Genomic DNA, 18,352 nt, shown 5'->3' on the forward strand with positions numbered 1-18,352 from the left:
GGGACCAGAGGTGTAAAACATTGACCCAATGCAGGTTGGACACTGCATACAGGGCCTAGATAAGACCCATGTGAGATTTGGGTGGTCTGTAACAATGGGGCCATTTAGGAAGCTCAACTTTCTCACAGTAAAAACTCTCAGAATGGATAAACCTACTCAGAACCCATGCCCACCTGGAACCTACCTTGCCCACATTTCACCCATGTGCACCCCACATAAGAATGTTGGCTGGTGCCCACATTTCGCTACACCTATAGCACGATACAGAAAGCTGCTTTATGCTAGCCAGCTGCAGTAAATCATAGCTGTTTGGGCAAAGCAACCACCTTTAGCCAGCATTGGTTATATCAGTGTTGAAAACTGTAAAAAAAAAACACACTACACATGAAAGTTCTGTTTCCTATTTAAAATATTAAAGGCAGTTGTACACTATTGTATGCTTGTGGTTTTGTGCTAGTCTTTGAGTGCTATAAGAGGCAGACATTTTGATATTGCCTCTGTATTCTAGCTACCCGATGGATGGATGTCTCACTACCATCCATGGATGGCTCACTACAGAGGAAATGTAATTCGCTGTGCTATTGTTACTTTGTGTTGAAATAAAACACATCAGAGCTTATGTGAGAGCTTATGTATTAGTATGTGTTTTATAAATACAATGCCAAATTATCACTAGTTTTATGATTATAGATCACTTAAAATAATAGTATTATGTATAAATAAAAGCAGCTATCAGCTGCATTTGCTCTTTGTCTTTCACACACAAATGTACTACAATTTTTACATTTGTACAGACATAGTTAACTATGGACACATTAAGCAGAAATTATTGGTGTGACTTTTCATTGCCTTACTTTGTAGGACCTACATCTATAGTCATATATCTGGAATTAAACAGAAACCACAGCCAGAGTCTAAATTGATCATGATCTTGCTTAATGATGAAAAAGAGGCATGATCCTTGATGCTGAGGGTTTACTAAGTATTATGGTTGTCAGTGCTGTGAAAAATGTATTTGTCCCCTTCTGATGTCAGCCTCAACTATGGGCATTTAACTGAGTACTGGTTTTGGCTGATTCATTAAACTGATGGTTTTAAATTGACTTGCATTAATTGATTGAAGATATTTTCATATCCTCCTGCTGTGAAGGGCAGTTCTAGCAACCTCATCACATGTGCCAGTGCTAAGAAGGAGCGCCATGGTCACAAGCGCCGCCCTAAGTCAAACTTGCTGTCTGGAGAGAAGCTCCAGGTTGGTTCAAGAACATGTGGAGTGGAGCCTAGTGTGGATAAAAAGGCCAAAACTTCACCAGGGTAAAGTCTATTTGGTTGGCCAATGGAAAGGTTCTGTTCTAACATCTTTCTCTTTGCAGAAAGCTCACCCTCTCTTCTTTGAGGTTGAGACTGCCATGCTTTCCTTGTCATTGCAAGGAGCTCCTTGTTCATGCCTGAAGGCTGCAAAGGTGGAATCAAATATACATACTCTACATACTCAACCTTAAGAGGAAAAATCCAAACCATAATGGGCAATCAACTTGTATCACAAATCACTCTGGATACCTCACATGCTATGTAATTAAGACATATTCCAATTTACTGATAAGAGTGTACTGAAGTTTCACTGCTTGTATTCATGCAGTGTATTTCTCAAACATTTAAGTGTAAGAACTTAACTGCTGAAGTAGGAGAACCTAGTTGATGTGAACTTTGACAGTACAATCTTTGTTTTTGGTTTCAGCTGGATAATCTGCACATTGGGGAGGTGATGGAATGTGCTTTTGAAGGTGGATTGTCCAGAATTCTGACACATAGGAGAACAAAGAGATTTTAGGATTTCAAAATTGACAGTAGAAACATTTTCCAAATTATTATCATCCATAAAATATATATCATCATATCTTTTAATCTTTAAAGTCTCCAATGCCAATGTCTTTTACATTCCTGTTAGGGATTGACGTCTCTGTGGCCCAATATAAAGAGTTTGTTTGACAGCATTCACGGTCACCCACAGCTGAGAGGAATGGTCAGGAACAATCCAAGAACCACCAAAGCCATATACAGGGTATATACAAAAGTATTCGGCCCCCTTGAACTTTTCAACCTTTTGCCACATTTCAGGCTTCGAACATAAAGATATGAAATTGTAATTTTTTGTGAAGAATCAACAACAAGTGGGACACAATCGTAAAGTGGAACTAAATTTATTGGATATTTTAAACTTTTTTTAGAAATAAAAAACTGAAAATTGGGGCGTGCAATATTATTCATTGCGTTACATAGCACCACCTTTTGCTACGATTACAGCTGCAAGTTGCTTGGGGTATGTCGCTATCAGTTTTGCACATCAAGGGACTGAAATTTTTGCCCATTCTTCCTTGCAAAACAGCTTGAGCTCAGTGAGGTTGGATGGAGAGCGTTTGCAGTTTTCAGCTCTTTCCACAGATTCTCGATTGGATTCAGGTCTGGACTTTGACTTGGCCATTCTAACACCTGGATACGTTTATTTGTGAACCATTCCATTGTAGATTTTGCTTTATGTTTCGGATCATTGTCTTGTTGGAAGATAAATCTCCGTCCCAGTCTCAGGTCTTTTGCAGACTCCCAACAGGTTTTCTTCCAGAATGGTCCTGTATTTGGCTCCATCCATCTTCCCATCAATTTTAACCATCTTCCCTGTCCCTGCTGAAGAAAAGCAGGCCCAAACCGTGATGCTGCCACCACCATGTTTGACAGTGGGGATGGTGTGTTCAGGGTGATGAGCTGTGTTGCTTTAACGCCAAACATAATGTTTTGCATTGTGGCCAAAAAGTTCGATTTTGGTTTCATCTGACCAGAGCGCCTTCTTCCACATGTTTGGTGTGTCTCCCAGGTGGCTTGTGGCAAACTTTAAACGAGACTTTTTATGGATATCTTTGAGAAATGGCTTTCTTCTTGCCACTCTTCCATAAAGGCCAGATTTGTGCAGTGTATGACTGATTGTTGTCCTATGGACAGAGTCTCCCACCTCAGCTGTAGATCTCTGCAGTTCATCCAGAGTGTTCATGGGCCTCTTGGCTGCATCTCTGATCAGTCTTCTCCTTGTTTGAGCTGAAAGTTTAGAGGGACGGCCGGGTCTTGGTAGATTTGCAGTGGTCTGATACTCTTTTCATTTCAATATGATCGCTTGCACAGTGCTCACAGATGTTTAAAGCTTGGGAAATCTTTTTGTATCCAAATTCTCCACAACATCTCGGATGTATCTCGGACCTGCCTGGTGTGTTCCTTGGTCTTCATGACGCGAACTCTAAGACTATCAGGTGCATTTATACGGAGACTTGATTACACACAGGTGGATTATTATCATCAGTCATTTAGGTCAACATTGGATCATTCAGAGATCCTCACTGAACTTCTGGAGTGAGTTTGCTGCACTGAAAATAAAGGGGCCGAATAATATTGCACGCCCCACTTTTCAGTTTTTTATTTCTAAAAAAAGTTTAAAATATCCAATATATTTCATTTCACTTCACGATTTTGTCCCACTTGTTGTTGATTCTTCACAAAAAATACAATTTCATATCTTTTTGTTTGAAGCCTGAAATGTGGCAAAAGGTTGAAAAGTTCAATACTTTTGCAAGGCACTGTACATAAGGCTGTTGTAACACCAGTGCCCATGCCAACAAAGAAGCTCCTGCTTTAAACTCAACATCTTCAAATTAAAGTTGCAACAGACCACATGGACAAATTTTATGGCCAGATAATTCAAAGATTATTTTTTTGGGGACCAAGCTAGATGCAGCTTGACTGCTCTGTTTTTGCTCATGCTGCCATCTTGTGGTAGTGTTTGGTGACAGTTTGGTGACACCTGTTCAGTTCTGTATTTTACAATAAAGACATTTTAATCTTCACATTCATACATTTTCTGAAGTTGACATCTGCAGTGTCAGCATAATAGAAAACAAGAAAAGCATCTTTTGTATTTAATATTATTACCCGCAAGACATTCTTTATATTTAGCATTAGCATCAAAGAAGAATATCATGAATCTCCGGCCTTCTACAACATGTTTTTTTAGGGTTCATTAAAATTTGAGATTTTTTGTCATTTACATTAAGATTACAATATTTACTGTGATTAACAAAATGTAAAGAACACTATTTGATTAGACTTGAAAGACTACAATAACTAGTTTTTTTTAGTAAATATTTGTATTTACACATTGTCAAAGTGATATTACACCTTCATAAAAGCAGAACATTTAGATTAGTAACTAAGCAATGTTCTTCCAAAATACTGAGATAAGAAATAATTAATTAACATTGCATTATTTGGATATTAAATATATTAAATCTAAAATTGTTGTTTGGCTAAGATAAATATAATTTATAATTTGTACTAAATAGAAGTTTCTATTATAAAAATAAACTAAATTGGCCAGTTTTTATTTAAATACAATGCATCACTCCTAATGACTCTTCCATGAAGGTCATATTTGTGCAGGTGTTGCTGCACAGTAGAGCAGTGTACCATTGTTCAAGAGTCAGCTAAATCTTGAAGAAAGCCTTTTGCAGTTCAACAGAATCTTATGAACATTTCCTTCTAAAAAAAACGGTCTTCTATACCTCAGTTTTAACGCCACCATTCTTGAATACATTACTGTCATTTCTTAAATACATTATGAACTAAGAATAAGGTGACCTGAAAATGCTTTGCTGTCTTTGCTGTCATCATGTAGCTTTCTCCATTGTAGGCTTCAATTATTTTCAGGTTCTAGGGTGATGACTTGATGGGTAGATGACTTGCTGGGACTAAGTTTGAAGATCCCATTTTATGAGACTTTGAAATTTGCACCATAGCCATATCCCTAACAGGCTAATTAAGATCTGAGAGGTCAAATCTCGGATCTGACACCTCAAATGTCTAGTGGTGCCAGAACATTTGCATACTCCTGTCCTTTTTTTACTCTAAAATTGTGCAAAACAAACAGAATGCAGTAATCTTGTGTACATGTTGAAAAGTATGTTTTTATCTTTATGTCCTTTTTAGTTAGTCATCTACGAACAGATATTTTGCCAGCTGTGCCCAAACATTTGCATGCCACTGTAGTAAATCACTCTTTGTTGTATTGACTTAATTTGTATTTATTCTAATTGCATTGTTTAGCTGAAAAAACAAAAACACTATAGCTTTCTAAATATATTTTTTCTGTCTGAGACTTGAACCGAACGGTATATCCAGGAGCAGCCAAGATGATGTCAGAATGAGGTAAAGCAAATGGAAGCCTAAAGAGAACCTGAAATAGACTGCAACAGAATCACACTTCTGACAGTGGAGTGCAGTTCTATGCAGTTGAGTAGTTTTTACTAGTGAGAATATGATCTCAGTTATTCCAGTGAAGCCAAATGCATAAATAACAAAAGAGGTGTATAGAACTGACATATCTAGATATGCAAGTATATGACTTTCCAAGATGGTCTTTTGGGTCTTTGGTCATCATGGAGGAACTAGCACACCTATTTGTCAACTTTGCATGCATTTTGAATACTCTCGAAATGCAGTCAGACTCATTCTTAGTTTGCTGAACACATGTAAAAGTTGCTTATGTGAACACCATGATGATTTCTGTAGCCTTTCTACCAGCTCAAATCAGTCTGGGCATTCTCTGTTGACCTCTCTCATTAACAAAACATTTCCAGCTGCAGAACTGCAGATCACTGAATATGTTTTTTTTATTCCACCATTCTGAGTCAACTCAAAAGACCCTTATGTCTGAAAATCCCATGAGATCAGAAGCCCATATGGCACTAAAGTCAGTGAGTCAACATTTTAATGTGAACATTACCTAAAGCTGTAGAGGTCGCCCTAATAAACTAAACACACATATGTATGTGTGTGTGTGTGTGTGTGTGTGTGTGTACATAAATTTTATATACAGTTCACACAAGACATGAGAAATAGTCACATGATTTTTATTCTCATAATTGAGTACATAACTATATTTAAATAAATGCTTTTTTTCATTACAAAAGACACAAAGGTAAGAGTACATATAAATTATGCAGTGAATAAATACCACACACTAATATTTAGATGTTTTATGCAGAAATTCAACCCCTTCTATCACTCTTGGTTATGACAATCTGAGCAATCTTAAGGTCACATTGAAGGAAACGAACAATTCCTCAATAGATAACTCTCAAAGAAGTCATAAGAAACAAATCAAAAGCTTAATTTGTTGTACTGACATCAAAAGGAGCAATATTTTAATTTGATATTGCTATGAACCTTGCACAGTATATGCGCATAGATGGTTTACAGAAAATGCATGATTTGGTCTAACATTTGGCCTAAATATATATATATATATATATATATATATATATATATATATATATTTTTTTTTTTTTTTTTTTTCTGAAATAGGCACCACATAAACCCTGTCACACTAGTTGGCCGAATAAAGATCACTATACATGCTACAGATCTCCCACAACAGTGAGCGTCCCTCACATGGAGTGGAATCGTCCTGCATTAAAACATCAACATTAAAGAGATTTAATGTCACATTAGAACTTCTTAAAGTGCCAGAATCTTTAAGGATAGCGGCTTAAAGAAAAATTAAAACACAAATAAAAACTTTGGGTCACCTTAAAGTCTTATTTACAATCACACAAACTGCACTGTAAAAAAGAAACAGTTGAGAGAACCCAAAAGGCAACATGGTGCATGAAGATTATTAGCTTTTGTGAGATTAGGTCTTGTTTGCTGATGGGCGCCCCCTACAGCTGGGGAGTGTAATTCACTTTTATACCACTGTCATAAACACAAACAGCGATTTGACCACCCCTCATGGACTGCTGTATATGTGCATTTGTTGACACACTAAGGAACAGAACCAGCACCAGAAGTTAAAGAACCATGTCAACTGTAGTGGTAGAGTAATATTACAGGATTTTACACAAGTATGATCCAGCAAAGTTACATATTGCAGTATGAGTGCCAGTGACAAAGACACCATTTTCCCTATTACAGTCAAGTAGACCATCAACATGATTTATGAGTAAGTTAATGTAGCACATGTGGGGCATTCAGGCCATGCCTTTTTATAGATTTATCCTTAGTTATCCTACATGCACAGTCAATTATCATCTGTGCACTGTCCACCAACTTGACAACTTGATTAACCATAGCACGCTTTTTTCAGTGAAAAAACAAAACAAAAAACAAAACAAAGGGTGGGGGTAAGTACATACATCTTCCGATACATGTAAAGTTAGCTACCACCTCTTTTCGAACTGCCGCCAATGCAACATCAATAGGCAGCCAACGTGTTCTGAGGAAAGTTGAACACGCGTTAATATAATGTTTTATAAAAGTAGGAGTCAATTATTTATCGAGTTAACTTTGAAAGCAGTGATTAAGTCAGATAAACAAAGCTAAATTGGTTACACAAATGAACCTTAGTAAGGATACTTATGAAAGCAGCCACTGAAAAAACTCCAAAATCTTAATGCTTTGTGCTGCCTTGATATTTTGAGTTCACTCAACAATTTGTGTTTACAGCATTCCCGTGTGAGAGGTCTGAACCCTAATTCAAACCATTTTGCACAAAATGATCTGGCTGCAAACCAACCTGCCATCAGTTCTCCAGAAGCAGTAATGCACAGTATCATACTTGCAATGCAAGGTGTCAGGTGAGCGAAAGAAAGAATCTAACACAAAATGTTCGTTTAAAAGCGGAAGAATTAAATTATGTACGCTGAAAGCTCAACATGTTCTGGCTACCACCTTCCTGTTGTTCATCATACAAATACTCTCTTGTTGCCGTCCTTCCAAATTTGAATTTGCTCACGGCAGAGCTCTGCTTTGAGTGTGTGTGTGTGTGTGTGTTTTTCTCTGTGATCTTCATGTAAATCAGAATTCAAATGCTTTTGAGTTTGAAAAAGGCACTGAGATTTCCATTAGAAACCAAGGACCCCCAGGAGCAGCTGCTGCTGGGAGTAAAAGAAATGGCTACCTGCTTTCCTTTTTTTCATCCCCATCCTGTATTCAAATAGCTAGGTCTGCCTAATATGGCAAGCCATCGGAAAATATTACACATTTGCATATTTAAAAGTTATGATAGTTTATATATGAAGAGACTGTGCCAGCTTTTAATAATATGGAGAAAATACACATGCCACATCTTCACCATTAGTTAAATAACTAACTTGTGCTATGCTCTTTGAACTGATTTTGAAAAACCAGAAGGCGTTTCAAGGCGCAAAGCTAACGCCCTGTGATCAGCTACTGCTGATGGTCGCTAGAGGAGAAGGTGTGGGGCTGACATACCAGCACTGACAGTCATTTACATTGCACATTGACCGAGTTATGCAAAACAAAAAGTACAAAAAAATCACACAGCTAAGAGGCCGTTTACACCTTGCGTCAACCCTGCGTTTGTTTTTTTTGGTGCTTGGATCATGCCTGAATTCCAATTGACCACAAAGATAGTCAGGTGTAAACTCACCACGTCAGATTAGGAACAATCATTTAACTCCAGTTGTGTCGAAACATACTATGGCAGTGCTCATGCTCCCATGTAAATACACTGCTGTTGTACCCTCATTAGTGCCCTGTATATAGATATTTGTAATGACAAAATCATCAATGACTTCGATTCAGCCTGTTTCTTTTTCTTATGTCATTTGACAGCGTTAAAACAGGTGTGAATCTATGAGAAACAAAAACAAAGTTGATGTACTTTTTTAACTACAATTGAATCTCACTCAGCCACACTGGGGACACAGCTTAATGAAAAGTAGAATTGATACTCAGTCAAGGTATATCCAGTTACGATCCAGACATGCATGTTAAAGCAAGGTGTAAACAAGCTCTAAAGTGGACAGACACAATGGAACTGAACCACCTCTTACAATCATATAGATCTAATATCAACAGGTCCTAATATTGCTTTTATACCAATAGTAGTTCAAACTTGCCCATGACTCGATTATTGTTCTGATATGATATACAATATCTATAGTGCACTGAGTAGGCTTAAGAATACAAAACGTCGGCTTGTTGCTGAGATGACGGAAACTGGATTCCCAGAGGAGATTAGGGTTCACATGTGATATATGAGTTCTCTCAGAATATGAACGAGGTACATACAACTCGTATGTCTACTTTTTAAGCCTATTCTGAGGTTATGCACAGGGTCTTACAAATTAGTTATATTTAAGGATGTTTGGCAGTGGATGGAATAGGGCATGGAAGATGGGAAAGGGGTCTGTTATATAATCAAGGCTGAGACCCCTCACTCGTTGTTGTTGCTGTTGCTCTCCAGATCTTTGCATTGGATGTCACCTCCACTGTAGTCAGTACCTGGCATTATCACTCCATACTTATCCACACACCAGCAAATGCCCCGTTTGCGTCCCCTGGAGGGCTTACACTGCAACACAGACAAAGACAGGAAAGAAATTAAGGAAAAAATCATAAAACATTATATAACAATTTAGAAATTTCTAAATTTCTAAATAAGTTTGACCTAAAACTTCATCAGATCCTAAAAAAAGAGCATCAAACAAAAGAGACAAAAATATTAGACATTGTTATTTATTTATGGTGGAAAATGATCCAATATTACAAATATGTGAGGGACAAAAGTATGTGAACCTTTCAGTATCCCATGAGAACATTATCCATCAATGTTGAGTAGTCCTGCACATTGGCTTGGAGGGACTTTAGCCACTCTGTTATGTTGGTGGGTTTCCTCTCATAAACTGCTTGCTTTTGGTCCTTACACAACATTTCTACTGGATTAAGGTCAGGCCATTCCAAAACTTTATTCTTCTTTAACCATTCTTTGGTAGAATAACTTGTGTGCTTAGGGTCATTGTCTTGTTGCATGATATATTAGGTTTTAAGTCAAATGTATGCAAAAAAGGAGGCTTCACAAAGTTCCAAGCATCTCTGCACCGCAAATACATAAACAATATGGTACAATTTAACAACATAATTACTAGCTAGTTTGAAGATAAAGGGTATCAATTGGTATCAGATTTCTCCTGAACACCGCCAGCCACCACAGAGATGGTTTTGTGTATTAGGATGAAATGTTTGTTAACCATTAATCAGCTAGACCAGGTGTTAGATGATGATTACAAATAATACGGAGCTACCACAATGAAAACTTTGAAAATGGATAAAGAAAGACATTGACATAATTTTAGTCAGAGTAAAGTAATTAAAATGAATCAATATGATATGACTACAAATAGACATTATTTTGCAGGCATTTAAAGCTAGAGCTAATGCAAAAATGTGAGATGAACACTGACTCCAGAAAACCACAGACATTTTACATTGATGTTTTATGTGTATGGTAAAGAACACATGCACCTACAACTAGAATCCAGGTGCAGCCTATTAAAAAAAGCTCTGTGCATGAAGCACATGGTGCACCTGTTTGCGTTTGAAGAAGCCTTTTCTGTCACAGTTGGGCAGATAGAGAGACAGAGCCATGATTCTGGGGGCATCTTTCATCCTCTGGATAATACCATCCAGCTTCCTTCGACAGGGTCCCTGCAGTTAGCATAAAACACCCATGCTAATGAATGAGATGAATGAACAAGTTTCCTATGGTACAACGGATGTTCTCATATGATGCAAAATAATGCCAAACATGGAGATGTAAGGTTTTATCCTAAAAGTAGCATTAGCTTTTAGCTAGGGGTTTAAAAAGTTATAAATAGGATCATAACCCATGCTAATTCAATGTAGGTAGGTATATGTGGGTCAGAAAGCATTGCTAGCTAGTTAGCATGACATGTAGAACCTACTATTTCAGACTGGTGTTTGTCTTTGCTGAAGGTGGAGTAGTCTGTGTGGCCCACAGTCTTGAGCTTTGACTGTATTCGCTTTTTGTCCTTTTGAACAGCATGGGCCTTCTTGTTGTTGATGTGGTCTCGAGGGTACAAAGGCACCTTGGCATGAGGAAGCAAATCGTCAGTCATCTCTGAAACAACCATCTCATGTGACTCCCGCTCTGTGGATTAGAAGCACCAGAATATGAAGACAAATTTTTCAGAAAATATGCACAGGTGATGCCACAGCAATCTATAGCCAAGACTTCAAGACAGCATGATTGGCTTCTCTGGGTGGATGAAACAGCCCTTCCTCTTCCCCATCACTAAGCATGATGCTATCCAACATGGGTGTCTGTTAGCTGACATAACAGAATGGAGAATCAGCATTCTCCTCCAAGCACCAGCTGCTTGTCTGTACGCTGCATGGTAGTTATGAATCTAGGTAAAGACTTTAGCATTTAGGTTTCCGGAAAACTAGCGATAGCTTTAAGGCCCAGGCAGTCTCTATCCATCCCAGCTGCATAAACATGGAAAAAAAAATCTTCTGAGAAGGATGATCAGGATGGGCTACACTCTGGCTGCCGGCCCTCCATCAATCTTGTTCCACATGCCAGATTACTGCCCTTTAAGTTTGTTGACTACAGTCACCCTTGCCCACACTCGTTCACAACACCAGCCTTCTTTCTTAAGCTTGTGCTTATGTGGATGAGTGGATGCTGCTGCTGACTTTTACCCATGTGCAGACCCCCCCCCCCCCCCCCCTTGTAAAGGAGGCTTAGAAAGACTAATGTTTAGCATCTCACAGCCAGCTTTGGACAGAAACCAACAGTGTTTAGTCATGTGTGGAACACTCTTTTCTCCCCTCCACTCTTTGTCTATCGATTACCCAAACAAAGGGCACAAAAAAGGTGTTGCAAGTTCCCTTGCTCGCACAAATGGAGAATGATCATTAGTAATCACTGACAAAACACGGCATGAATGGACGGAACACAGATACAGTACTCTCCATAACCCCACCAAGACGAGCGAAAAAGCCTTATGAGGTCAGGCTTACATGAACAATCTGAGTGGAATCTAACCTTTCAGTAAGCTAAACTTCAGCCAACCTATCCATTTTCCTGTGTATATACATAAGCTAGAGGCCCGCAAGCGCAAGCCTGCAACTAGCCATTTACATGTGCCGCGTATTACAAAAGAAAGGAAAAAAATTATGTGTCAAAATTACTGACACTTGCTAGTATTTTATGCTCACTTTGCCAAAATAACAGCACTGAGCATTCTCTCATAACGTTGAATTAGGTTACAGAACGCAGATAAAGGGATCTAAGGCCATTCCTGCATACAAAATCTTTCCAGATCCTTGACTGTGCTTGTTGCTTCTTGTGGACTGTCCCCTACAGCTCACCCCAGGGGTCCACTGCAATGGATTGAATCTGTGATCAGTGAACCACTGTCTTGCTGGAATGCAACCCCAATACAGACTTAGTCTCCTGTTGAAAGCAGGCTGATTTTGATATACATGCTGGTTCTGACCCTTTATCGTAACAAGAGAAGGGTGATATCAGAGATATCTCACCATATGTCATAGTGGGGATTAGGTTCTTGTCAGTCTGAACCCACTAAATGAATACCTATGTGCTCCTGTAGGTGTAAAATGTAGGTGTCCCAATATGTTTGTCCATGTAGTATACATTTTTTCTGTTCTTGCCTGCGATTGACTGAATGATTGAGGTAGTGAGGGGCCTCGAAGTAGATGGTTGCTTAGAGCCTGCAAATGTTCCGAAACGGATCTGCTTTTTGTACTAAATATGTTATGATATTAATATAACACAGGCATTATTTTGCATTCTTTCTTTCTTCCTTTTCATTCCTCCAGCTGCTACGCACTTTCTCCATGTACAAGCGCCAAGTGCAAGCTGCACAACGTGCTGTAAAACTTTATTAGGAGAAATCACTTCAGCCTGCCAGAGAAATAGTTGACATGCATATTTCATTTGGCACACTTTTCTGCATGACACAAACATAAACGCGCCCTAGAAAAGTCATCAGGTCGTGTAGTAAAGCAGGAGTAGACACTGAGAAAGCCCCCTCTGATGCTCCTCCATCAGAAGACCACAGATGAATGAAAATCATGCAGCTTCATCTGTTTTCACATTTCACATCTCATTGCATGCTTTCTAATGAATCTTTTTTTCTTTCTTATATTAGGACAAGGCCCAAATATGCTTTAACCCAACTGCCAGCAAATGATGCAGTCTTTTAATTGAACACTGCAGTGACAGATGCCCACTTCATTTCCTCCAGTCAACTCTGGTGTCTCGCATCAGCACAGTGTCCAGCTGTATAGCATGAGTAATCAGGTCCCAGGCCCTGACCCCCTCTTCACTTCTCCCCGTCCACTGCAGAGGAGCTAAGCGGCTGGGGAAACAGGGTCACACCGGATGAGCAAATCTCCCAAGCTCTTCCTGACGCCATCACCAGCAAATCAGCCGCGAATATTCCTCTGACATTGATTCTGGAGAAACCACCGCAATAAATCAGCCGGGGGAGCTTCCGCCTTTCTCCCTTAATCTGCCGCTTCATCATCTGGCAATTTTTTTTTTTTTTTCGTTAACGAGATCTGAGTTGACAAGGATTTTTTTTCTTGAGGGATGACACCAATGAGAGGCTGGGGCTCCTAATCTGGGAGTAGTCATCTGTGAATTTATGCTAATCTGAGCTCTGCCATGCCCTGAGAATGTTTGCCGCACCTGACCTTGATCTCTTGAGCACACTTTCTTTTTTTTCTTTCTCCAGCTTCCATTATTGCCTCCTGTTTTCTTGTTCTGGAGGTAGTCTTTCATATTGGCTTTTTCTTTCACAGGAAACCTGTCACCTTTGTCCCTCTGCATCTGTTACATTTTCTGTCTCCCATTTCTCTACGATAAAATTGTTTCTTCTCTCTTCTTTTTCTTTTCCTCTCTCTTTTACACACAATCAAACATGTGCCCTTAGATCTTTTCTCTCTCTTTCTCTCTCTCTCTCTCTCTCTCTCTCTCACACACACACACACACACACACTTAAACACAAACACACACACACACTCTTATTGTGTGGGTACAGCAGGAAGAAAGTATTGTCTTTCTGGAGAAGAGTTCAACCGTCTTGAAGAATGTTCAGTGGAACACAAAGCCCCTTACAGAAGGATTCTGCTGAATCAACACAAAGCAAGAATCTAACTTGCTTATATACAAAGAAGGAGAGAGAGAGATAAAGAGAGAGGGGACATAGTTGACAAATCTAATGTTATTTCTACACAAACATTTAAAAATGACATCATCATGTAATATAAAATTCATCATCATGACTCTATTGTCTGTACTAGGAATAATTTTACTGTTCACTTCATATGACTTTATAAGAGTTAATTGCACAAAATGCTCCTACATTGGACTTTGTTCCCAGTCAGAGGAAAGGTACACAGTGTTTTTTAATACCAATAAAATTTGGCCTGTGCTGTTGCCTTTTCATATGGCACTTTCACAATAGTTTTGGGAGAATACATTTTTTTTTATGAAATGTCCCATTTTATCATGTAACTGTCACAAACTGTACCACTTGCAATTGAATATACTGTCAGACAAAGAGTATAACACCTTAACACCATATATTCATATTATCTATTATACTAATTATTCTATTATAGATTAGTTAATACACCATGTTCCTAATACTTTAACTAGTACTTTTAAGTTTTAACTCCTAGTTCTACAGTTGAGCTAATATATACACTAATATCTTAATGCTTTACCTACTATTTCCATGTTTTAACTACTAGTTCTGCAGTTGAGCTAATATATTAAATACTGTTTAATATGTTCAAGTTTTAGCTAGTAGTTAAACAGTTAAAATAATAGACTGACTAGTCATTATACCTTGTACTAGTACTTTCATATTTTAACTAGTAGTTATACAGTTAAGATAATACTGTAGATTAACTGATGTCAAAATAGTTTAACTAGTTTTTTTGTATTTTAACTTTTTACAGTTGAGCTAGATTAACTAACATCACAATATTTAACTATTACTTTCATTTTTTAACTTGTACTTCTACAGTTAGATGAACTAATGTTATAACACTACCTAGTAATCTTATATTTTAACTAGAATTTAACTACTAGTTTTACAGTTGAGTTAACAGATTAACTAATGTCACAATAGGCTAACTAGTGGCTTTATGTGTTTACTAGAAGCTCTAAAGTTTAACTTATATATTAGCTAATGTCATATTAATTTAACTATTCCTTCCATGTTTACTAGTACTTCAGTGTTTAAACGGGTACTTACAATATATATATATATATATATATATATACCTATATAATAAGCTAATTTATACCACTGTTAATACAATACTTGTATTGTTATGTTTAACTAGTAGTGCTGATGTTTAACCACAGACCAACTACATTCTTAGTACTTTAACATGTACTTTTAGGTTTGAACTAGTAGTTCTGCAGTTATGCTAACAGACATACATTAACATATGACATAATACTCTAACTATTCTGTGCATGTTCAACTAATACATCCACAGTTGAGCCAATATATTAATATATTAGTACATTACCTAGTACATTCATGTCTTAACTAGTAGTTCTATATTGAGCTACTTGATTATGTCATAATAATTTACCTAGTACTGTCATGGTTAATGTGTAGTTCTATATTGAGCTACTATATTAACCCATGCCGTAGTACTTTCATTAGTACATTCATGTTTTAACTCTTAGTTCTACAGTTATATTAATAGATTAACTACTCAGTTCTATGGTTAAAGATTAAATATATGTAATACATTTATCTAATAACTAAACTGTAGAATTACTACTACTTATTACCTGTACTAGTTACAGTAAGACGTTTATTAGTTCTGTGGAACGATGAAATTACTGGCTGAAGTAATATGTTTATTGCATTAACTGTAGAACTATTAGTTAAAACATGAAAGTACTGGTTTGAGTTTGTCCATGGATGTATTAGAATAATATGAAGATACTTTAATTGAAGTGACAGCAACAAGCGCAAAAGCTACGTCGTGCGTGCATCCCTAAACTAAACTCTTCTCTGTTCCCCTGCGCGTCTGTCCAAGCGTCGCCGCATCTCCCTCACGTCCCCCACCTTTTACCTCCCCTCCCGCCGGTAACTCACCGCGCGCCGCGTGCGCCGGCTTGTACGCCTTCTCGTTGGTGCACACTCCCTTGCCGTGCAGCAGCGCGTGCAGCGGCTTCTCTTCGCCGGCGCGCGGCAGGCAGCGCAGCCCGCGGCTGCACGTTCCCGTGTAGACGCCACACGCGTGACCCTCGGCGAGCGCGCACGTCGTGCAGCAGCCGCATCCGGGCTCCCTGACGACCTGGCAGCCCAAGGGTAGGGGTGGGCACATGGAGAGGGCCTTCTGGTCGCACGGCTCACAGGGCACATACGAGGCGAGTAGCAGGAGGTGGCGGGGAGCGCCACACAAGAAAGCGAGCGCCAGCCACGCGCACAGGCGCACAAGCATGATCCGACGCACCTCTGTCACAGGGAAACACGAACGAACGCAGCAAAAGAGCGTCGGGAAGCGCTCGAACTCACACAGTGCCGGTCAGCGGCGGATGCGGCCAGTGTCCGCTACTGAAGCGTTTGGTTGGCTGGATACAAAAGCACAGTCCCTGCGCTAGAAAGTCAAAAAAGTCACCACCCGTGTGGTCCCTCGTTTTTGTCAAGCAAAAAAGCCTGCAGTTTAGACGGCCTGTAGTTAAAGTTAAGCGTTTCCACTATCCAGTTCAAAAAAGCAACAGTGCGCTGCTTCTTCCTCCACAGGCGAGCCTCCTGGACCTCCCTCCACTACGCAGGCAGTCTCAGGCTCTAGCAAAGTGTCAGCAATCCAGGCAAGCACAGAGCACATGTTATGCATGGGAGGGGAGGGGATGGGAGGAGAAGGTAGGGGAGGGGAGGGAAGGAAAGGGGAGGCTTCCCTTTATTTCAAGCTACTGAGTCCTGAGGTGGACCTGCCAAAGCACCCGTGCGCTCCAACACACTGGTCAGGGTTTGAAAATGCTGGTTTCAGATGCTGTATGTATTAGTGATCATTTCATCTTCATTTGTGAATTTTAAACAATGTTGAATTTTTTTTTACCACTGCTATGTGCCTTATTTACACTCCTACTAGTTCCCCAATTGTGAAATGATATATGCTTTGAGCGTGTCTATTCTTCCTTCTATCACCCTGTTATTTATCTACCCCAAAAGTGAGATTGTGCAGGCTGATTAAAGTGGGAATCAATAACATATACAAACCAGATTCCAAAAAAGATGGGACACTAAACAAATTGTAAATAAAAACTGAATGCAGTGATGTGGAGATGGCAAATGTCAATATTTTATTCGTAATAGAACATAAATGACAGATCAAAAGTTTAATCTGAGTAAATGTAACATTTTAAAGGAGAAATCTGTTGATTAAAAATTTCATGGCGTCAACAAATCCCAAAAGAGTTGGGACTAGTAGCAATAAGTGGCTGGAAAAAGGAAATTGAGCATATAACGAACAGCTGGAAGACCAATTAACACTAATTAGGTCAATTGACAACATGATTGGGTATAAGAAGAGCTTCTCAGAGTGTCAGTGTCTCTCTGAAGCCAAGATGGTAAGAGGATCACCAATTCCACCATTGTTGCGCAGAAAGATAGTGCAGCAATACCAGAATGGTGTTACCCAGCGTAAAATAGCAAAGACTTTTAAGTTATCATCATCAACCGTGCTTAACATCATCAAAAGATTCAGAGAATCTGGAACAATCGTTGTGCGTAAGGGTCAAGGCCGTAAAACTCTACTGGATGCTCGTGATCTCCAGGCCCTTAAACGTCACTGCACCTCAAACAGGAATGCCACTGTCAAGGAAATAACAGAATGGGCTCAGGAATACTTCCAGAAATCATTATCAGTGAACACAATCCACTGTGCCATCCGCCGTTGCCAGCTGAAACTCTACAGTGCAAAGAGGAAGCCATTTCTAAGCAAGCTCCACAAGCTCAGACGTTTGCACTGGGCCAGGGGTCTTTTAAAATGGAGTGTGGCAAAATGGAAGACTGTTCTGTGGTCAGATGAGTCACAATTTGAAGTTCTTTATGGAACACTGGGACGCCATGTCATCCAGACCAGAGAGGACAAGGATAACCCAAGTTGTTATCAACGCTCCGTTCAGAAGCCTGCATCACTGAAGGTATGGGGTTGCATGAGTGCTTGTGGCATGGGCAGCTTGCATGTCTGGAAAGGCACCGTTAATGCAGAGAACTATGTTCAGGTTCTAGAACAACATATGCTCCCATCTAGACGTCATCTCTTTCAGGGAAGACCCTGCATTTTTCAACAAGATAATGCCAGACCACATTCTGCAGCAATCACAACATCATGGCTACGTAGGAGAAGGATCCGGGTACTGAAATGGCCAGCCTGCAGTCCAGATCTTTCACCTATAGAGAACATTTGGCGCATCAT

The 18,352-nt window shown here is 39.2% G+C and overlaps 1 protein-coding gene across 1 annotated transcript; it reads right to left on the minus strand.

Annotated features, from left to right (window-relative positions):
- Positions 1–5,690: 5,690 nt before the first annotated feature.
- On the minus strand, positions 5,691–16,693 carry igfbp5a (insulin-like growth factor binding protein 5a). The gene is made up of 4 exons (XM_072683796.1): positions 16,024–16,693; positions 10,806–11,011; positions 10,429–10,548; positions 5,691–9,415 (listed from the first exon to the last, which is right to left on the minus strand). Exons 1-4 carry the CDS (start codon positions 16,370–16,372, stop codon positions 9,278–9,280), a joined length of 813 nt encoding a protein of 270 aa, XP_072539897.1. The 5' UTR covers positions 16,373–16,693; the 3' UTR covers positions 5,691–9,277.
- Between the last annotated feature and the right edge of the window lie 1,659 nt (positions 16,694–18,352).

Source organism: Salminus brasiliensis, chromosome 7 (assembly GCF_030463535.1).
Source record: "Salminus brasiliensis chromosome 7, fSalBra1.hap2, whole genome shotgun sequence".
Lineage (NCBI taxonomy): Eukaryota > Metazoa > Chordata > Actinopteri > Characiformes > Bryconidae > Salminus > Salminus brasiliensis.